This window comes from Bos grunniens, chromosome 22, assembly GCF_055505025.1.
Source record: "Bos grunniens cultivar Pamir isolate PY7600 chromosome 22, Bosgru_T2T1.0, whole genome shotgun sequence".
Lineage (NCBI taxonomy): Eukaryota > Metazoa > Chordata > Mammalia > Artiodactyla > Bovidae > Bos > Bos grunniens.
This window is the reverse complement of record NC_141186.1, coordinates 2171550-2179052: the sequence shown is the minus strand read 5'-3', so window position 1 is coordinate 2179052 and position 7503 is coordinate 2171550. Positions and strand designations below refer to the sequence as shown.

The 7503-nt window shown below is 47.0% G+C and overlaps 1 protein-coding gene across 10 annotated transcripts in view; it reads left to right on the top strand.

The window, feature by feature from the left end:
* The first annotated feature begins 1623 nt into the window (after window positions 1–1623).
* SLC4A7 (solute carrier family 4 member 7) overlaps window positions 1624–7503 on the top strand; it is a 124333-nt gene continuing 118453 nt past the window's right edge. For 3 of the 10 annotated variants that reach the window (XM_086365558.1, XM_086365553.1, XM_086365550.1), the window contains exon 1: window positions 1658–1922. In XM_086365558.1, the coding sequence (XP_086221684.1) occupies window positions 1875–1922 (48 nt within the window). In that variant the 5' untranslated portion in view covers window positions 1658–1874. Of the gene's footprint in view, window positions 1923–7503 lie in introns of all 10 variants that reach the window. The other 7 variants (XM_086365557.1, XM_086365560.1, XM_086365554.1 and 4 more) reach the window with 3 other exon arrangements.

Genomic DNA, 7503 nt, shown 5'->3' with positions numbered 1-7503 from the left:
AGACTCTTGAGAGTCCCTTGGACAGCAAGGAGATCCAATCAGTCCATTCTAGAGGAAATCAGTCCTGAATATTCATTGGAAGGACTGATGCTGAAGCTGAAACTCCAATACTTTGGCCACCTGATGTGAAGAACTGACTCATTGGAAAAGACCCTGATGCTGGGAAAGATTGAAGGCAGGAGGAAAAGCGGAGGACAGAGGATGAGATGGTTGGATGGCATCACTGACTCAATGAACATGAGTTTGAGTAAGCTCTGGGAGTTGGTGATGGACAGGGAAGTCTGGGGTACTGCAGTCCATGGGGTTACAAAGAGTCGGACCCGACTGAGCGACTGAACTGAACTGAACTGAACTGATCTTGCTGAGCCTTGGCCTCCTCATCTGTAAAACGGGTGACAACAGAACATATGTTGTGGTGTTGTGTGGATCAGACATGCAGCAAGTCTGCCTTAATTTACAGAGAGTCTAATTGTTGACTTCTTTAAGTCTTTGTTGAATTTGTTACAATATTGCTTCTCTCACTCTCTCTCTTTTTTAATGTTTTGGTTTTTCTGCCCTGAGGCATGTGAGATCTTAGCTCCCCCATCAGGGATCACACCCTCAACCCTTGCATTGGAAGGCAAAATCTTAACCACTGGACCACCAGGGAAGTCCCATGTAGGCTTCTGTAAAGGGTAGCACATTTGGTTTATATACAAAGTAAGATGCCCACCTAGAACTAACACTCTGGGCAACTTGGGAAAAGGGGACTAAGACCCAGCCCAGGAAGGAGTAATCCAGGATACTTGACTATTTCTGACAAAGAGCTTGACTAATACCCATTTTGAGATGGATAGTATAAGCGCTCCAGACCTGCTGTAATATACACTTTCCTTCCATAGCACTGATTTAGTTATTTCTGTTCTCTTTTCTGAACACTTAAAGACGACGCAGTTGACAGTAATGCCTATGATAAGCATGATACCCGCCAAGCACGTTTACAGATGGATATTCACCCAATCCTTAAATGACCTGCGTGGGAAGCACCTCACTATCTGCAGTCAGAGCTGTGCATGTGGAGTGGGAGCGCCCCAGAGGACGGACTCGAGCGTGGGGCCGCCGCGGTGCCCGGCCAGGGGCCCCAGCACGCGAGGATGCCTGGCCAGAGGTGTGCCCTCTTTCACCCCTGTCGCCTCCGCGCCCCCGCCCCGCCCCAGCTGGGGTTTCTGGCCGTAGAACTGAGAGGAGTCCTGACCACCTAGCTCCTTTGGGGTTCCGGTGAGCGTCCTTGGAAAGGGGGCGACCTTCTTCCCTCCCGCCTGGAGGAACGTGATTAGAAGGTGGGCTCCGCGGTGACTCCCACCCCACCTCGGATGAGGACAGATGAGCTACACGCTTAGCTTCGGTCACTAAAGATTTGACAAAGAGGAGCAGGCCTCTCGAGGAGGTGGCACGGCGCGGAGACGATCTTGAAACCCCGAGGGCCTCCGGTGGGCGGCGCCGCGCGCCGCCCGCCTCTTCCCGCCCCCCTCCGGCGCCCGGCCGCGGGGCCGGCGCGCGTCCCGGAGGCCCGCGGCGCCCGCAGGCCGCGGGCGGGGCCTGCGCGGCGCGTCACGGCCGGGCCCCGCCCCTCGCATCCGCGGCGCCCGCCTCCCCGCCGGGCCTGCGGCTGGCTCAGTTCTCGCTCCACGTTACCCGCTGCGGCCTCGGGCCCCGCGAGAGGCAGCCCGCCTGCCGCCGCGCACGCGCTACGGTCTCGCGCGCACGGCTCGCCCCACGCGCGCTCCTCGCGGACGAGCGCAAGTTCGTTTCCCCTCGCGCGCCGGGCTCTAGGCGGCGGGCGGAGCGCACGGGGCAACAGCGGAGCGGCCGCGCAGCTGACTGGACGGCAGACCATGGAGGCGGACGGGACCGGCGAGCAGATGAGACCGCTCCTCACCCGGGTAACTGGCAGGATGCTGGCGGCGGGCTCTTCGGCGGGGGCGCGGGACACGGCGGACAAAGGTGGGGGCGCGGCGGGGCGGCCGCTGTCCCGGGTCCGGCCCCGCCGCCGCCGCGGCCGGCGCGCCCGGCCGCCCCTTTGTGTGGCTGCCTGGGGCGGGGGGCGGGCGGGCGGCGCTGGGGAGGCCGGAGCGGGGCCGGCAGCACGTCCCGGGGGCCCAGCAGCCCGGCAGGCGCCGCCTTCGCCCCGCGGCGTTCGCCTCTCCCTCCCGGCCTTCTCTCCTCCCGGGGCTCGCTTCCGATGATCTCGGCGCCGGTCAGACCCTCGGAAACCCACCCTCCCCCGGGAGGCGCGCGACCCCACCTGGCGACGCCGCAGGCCGCGGTGAGGAGCTGGTGAAGCTCCCCGTCTGCCCACCGCCCGCAAGCCGTGCGCTTTGTTTCGGGACTTCTCCGGCCGCGTGGACGAGCCGCCCGCCTTTGGCGGCCACGGTTCCTCTCGCAGCTGATCTGCCCGGTGCGCCGCCTCCACTTCTGGCGAGAACCCGAGTGCCCTCTTGCCACCGGCCAAACGTGGAGAGGAAGGTGTTCCGAGCGAGCCCTGCGCGCTACTCCTTCCCAGCAAGAGCGCGTTTACGCTGGAGCTCGCAGTGGTCTCGGGTGAGGGGCAGTCGGGGGTGGGCTTTCAGAAGTTTTGCCTTCAAGTTTGGGATACCCGACGGGCCTAGACTAGAGAAACCGACTTCCTGCTTTCGTGGGGGATGCACAGGTCCCCACGGCTGTGACTCAAAGGGCAGAGAGGTGTTAGAAATTTTCCTACTTCCAGCAAAGGAGGAAAGGTTGCAGTGAAAAATTTTCCAGTCTTTCACAACTAACAGGAAAATTGCTTTTCATGGTATTCTTATTCAAGAATTTCACTTATTCCACCCCCTTCCACCTCCCCGTCCTTTTAGAGATTGTAAGGCCCTGGAGAGTAGCCACTCATCATTTCAGCTTGTTCACCTATGCCTTCTCAAAACATGGAGAAAACGTATCCAGACAGTGAAGTTATTTAGCAGTGGTTTTTGGAAGATCACTGGCGCTGATGGTAGTAGAATCCTGGAAACTTGTCCGTCCTAAGGAATCTATTGTACTTCTTTGTGTGGCCTTTGAATAAGCTCGTTTTAGATGTATTGCTTAGCACCTCTAATAGCATGTATCAGATGCACTTGGCTGTTCTTAAATTTATCATTTCCAGACTTTTAGTTCAGAGCGGTAAAGAGCCTCAGCGTTTTCTTAAAGCTGGAGAGAAACTGATGTGTTCTCAAATATTATCTTCTTAGCTAGCAAAGGAAGCCTGTGATAATGCATTGCCTTACCAAATCCTTCATTCATTGTGATAACACTGGGAACCCATTCTGTAATATCCAACGGAGACAGAAACAGCTCTGCTCAAGTGAAGGGAGACAGAGGACAGGGGGATTATCAAACGCTGTTATTAATGACTTGGCAGGGGAGCACTTTGGAAGTGTATGCCTCCTAAGCCTTGGGAAGAGAAGACTTGGCTGCAGTAGCCATATACACATTGATAATGTAAATCAAAGATGATAACCTATCACAATCTAAAAATAGAATGAGAGGGCAGGAAAATTGTTGGTTTAAGTTAGTGGAGAACACTGTTACTTGAAAACTGGGAAGAGAGGAACTGTTTGCATTGACAGAGTTAACGCTTTCCTCATCGATTTTCCTCTGGTAAATGAAAGTTGAAAAAGTGGAAGCTTATATTTGTCAGTTGTAACTTCTCTAATGCCTAACCAACTGCTTAGCATAGTAAAAAAAAAGTAGAATAAAATGATTATTCCTAAAATGCCATCTTAAGTATGTAATTATGCAAAAATTTTTGAATGAATTGATAGCAGTTTATGTTACTCTGAAACTGGAGCCCATCTGTTTCATAACTTAGGCTCCAAGCTTTCTTCTCTTAAAATTCTATAATTTTCGTTGAGTATGGTTTTGGGATACAGAGGAAAGTCATTTATATTAATAGGAAAAAAAAAAAGCAATTTTTGTTTTGCTTGTGTGCTCAGTTGTGTCTGACTTTTTCTGCAGCTTTTGTTTGCTTTATTACAAAAACTCATCATCCTGTTAGATCCTGTTACAACAGATAGCACTGTTAGAAGTGTCCCAGGTTTTAGCAAATGTTCTTCTTGTAAACAGTACGTGATTTAACAGAATTCTGTTACTTGTTAGCTAAGTTCATCCAATTTACAGCATTTCGATTAAGTATCTCCTAGGTGCAGGCACTGGGGATGCAATCAGACAAGGTGGGCAGAGCTCTAATCTCAGTGAGTTTATTTTGGCAAGTGTAGTGAATACAATGGTAGTATTTGCATTCGTGCTAATTCCATCAGTGAGTGCCAGTTAAAATACATTCATGAGCCTGTGAGAAATACTTTTAGGAAAGCAGTTGTTAGTAGAAATGAGAGATATTAACAACCTGGTATGACTTCAGAGGTGATTGGTAGTAGAGGTGATTGACAGGTCTGTAAGTGTGCAGTCTCTGGGGAGCTCTCTGGATAGCTCTAGGGATATCATGCACCCCAGGCACATGATAAGGCTTTCAGTTCCCCTTTGGCCTTGTAGTTGGTGTCTCTGGGTCGCCATCCGTGGAGGTGTGATAAAGGGAGAAATAACAAATCTGTCTTCAGTTCACCTGAAACCGTAGGACACTGGAATTGAATTGAATTGCTTTATGTGGTAACTGAGCCTGGTAAGTATACCGGTTTTCTCCTAAGAGAACTTAAGATATGAAAATAGTGTTTTGTTACACTTGACTGCAGTTACTTGCGTAGGTTAAAATCGAAAGCCAGAGTAGGGTGGTGTTGAAGGAACCTGGTGTGTTGTTTTAGTGGTATGTGGTGTGCTAAAACCTTGGTACTGATACTTGTCAACATCCTGTAACGGGTTGTTTTTCTTCCACTTTCCTTTCCTTTCTTTCTTAGTGTATTTTGTACAGATGTGATCTTAAATTGGATAGCATCTGCAGCTCACAAAATGGGTCTTTTATATCAAGGAGCATACAGGTGATTCATAGGGTTAAAATGATAGATTATTCAGTGCGGCTTTTGATTTCCATGATAGCTTCCTCTTACTGATTACTACTTCTTCTGTAGTTACCACTTTTATGCATACACTGTTTTCAGTTTTACAATGAACATCAGTTTTTATATGTGTAAAGATCAGTCAGCTACTTCCCCCTCTTTTTTAAGCCCTCCTGTGAACATGAGAATTTTTGGTTCCTTTACAAACTGGGTAGCTATACCAACATTATAACTTACAGTGAAGTTTGCCTCTGTTTTTGTTAGCCGTCAACTTCATGTATTTTGTTAAGTAATACTCATTGAATTTTACAAGTTAGGGAGACTTTCAGGATTATTTATAACCGCACCTGATCCTTGAACAGCACAGAGATTAGGAGTGCCGACCCTCCATGCAGTCAAAAATCCTCCGTATCTGCAGTTCCACGTCCACAGATTCAACTGCCTGTGGATTGTGCAGAACTGTGATATGTATTTCTTGGACAGAAATCCACATGGATTGTTCAAGGGTCAGCTGTATAATGATGATACACCATCAAGGGATCTATGGTGGCGTGGTGTCCTGACAGTATTTGGCGGTGCTGCTGCTGGCGGTCTGCTGAAGGCAGAGGGCCAGCAGACTAGACTGGAGACGGATTCCGAAGTTCCTGACTCTTTGCTTCCATGGCTGAATGCTTTTCATTGACTATTTAAAACCAGAGTGGCCAAACATGTTTTCAGTGCTTGCTTTATTTAGGAACATAATGAGATTATGATATAGATTTGCATTTTTATCTGGAGCTGATATGCTGGTACAGAAAAGTTCTAGTTTGGCTATTTCAAGCATATTTTTAAGTGTTTCAAGTTTTCTTTAGCCATAGTGTGAATTTTAATACGTTTATTTAGAGCAATAAATACTACAGTGAATGGTGAAACACAATTCTTTCATAACAAAGTAGAAGAAGATGCACTAATATTTTAAATATCCTTTCTTTTTCTTTGTAGAGTGTTGTGCCGACTAGTGTCATTTGGGTCTCATCCTTCTCACGCGTCAGGCAGTGTAGTGTTCTCCTTCCTGGATTCGAGGACCGCATTGCTCCTTTTTGTCAGATCGCTCGATTTGGAGAGCTGTTGACTTGTATATCATCTCTCATTAGGAACTTGGGACGTGGATGTATCTTTGAAAATGGATTCATAATGTGCAAGATGCCTATACTCATGCAGAGCATGAGAAGGGAAAAGATGACACTCAAAATCATTTTTTCTCAATTTCCCGTAATATGTAGTTAACACTTGATGCTTTTGTGTTTGGTACATGTTCTTTTATATACAGAATATTTTCAGCCTAATACTACTCTTTATTCTGTTAAAATACTGACAATACTTACACAGAATTCCTCTCACTTTAGGAATTAATATATTCAACAATAACCAAAAAAAAAAAAAAAAGGAATAAAACAAATGTATGCATAGTGGACTCTCTTCCCTTTGAGTTCCGTAGTAGTAGTGGGGCTGTTTCTGTTCAAATAAATCATTTAGAAACAAATTTTTGATAAGAATTTAAATTAGAAGTTCCCATTTTACTATGCTTTGGCCACTGGGTTATTGATCTAGAAAACATGTCTTTTTCAAAATTTTAGCACTTTTTAATACTTGCCTTGAGTGGGTGGGGTTCTGGGGGGAGGAAGTGTCAGGGAAGGGAGGGCAGAGGGTATTACAGGGCTGTGTGTGTCTAAATTGCAACCTTAGCATCAGGCTTGATGAGAGGAGCTTGGGCTGGGCTTCAGCCTCTGCTGGTTCTCTCCTGTCGGTACCCTTCTGAATCACCCTCAAACCAACTGTGGTGGCCTTGCCTGTATCACCTTTCAATGTAATAGTAATACCTCTTCTCTCCTAATCATTTCTGCTGCTAGACTGTAATCATGCTTGGGAATTCTTTGCTCTGCATTTAAAAAGCACAGAATTCTCTTTGTTTCTCCTGGGCATTTACAATGTCATGTTCAGATGTGCAGCAGAATTTTATTTCTAGTAGATACAACTGTCTAAAATGTTTCGTGTTTTTAAAATCACAGAAAAGATTACATACTGTATAAGATGAATTAAAGGCCAAATTTCTTAATTCTGTTAACTACTTTTTTACAATAAGAGACACTTGTAAAAATCAGACCACAACTGCTTGTAATATCAGTATGTCCCACAGTTATTTAATAGAATTTAGTTTTCGTGATGTCATTGATTGTTAAATATGATCCCTTTGAGTATGCTTTATTCACTTGCACCAAGGAGCACGTCAGAGTGAATTTTCTGCTATTTTTTTATTAGCGTTGTGTGAAAAGTACCCTGAGTTCTGTCCTAGCGTTGGGTATTAATGGTGCCATAGAAATACAGCAGTCTATTTAAAATTGCTTCTAAAATAGATATGCCCATGGGGACTGTGGAAGTGCCTCTGGGGTCCTTGAATCCACAGGAACTGAAAAAATTTAAGCTTGTGTGTGTTACTTTCTAGAAGAGGGTCAAATAGCTTATA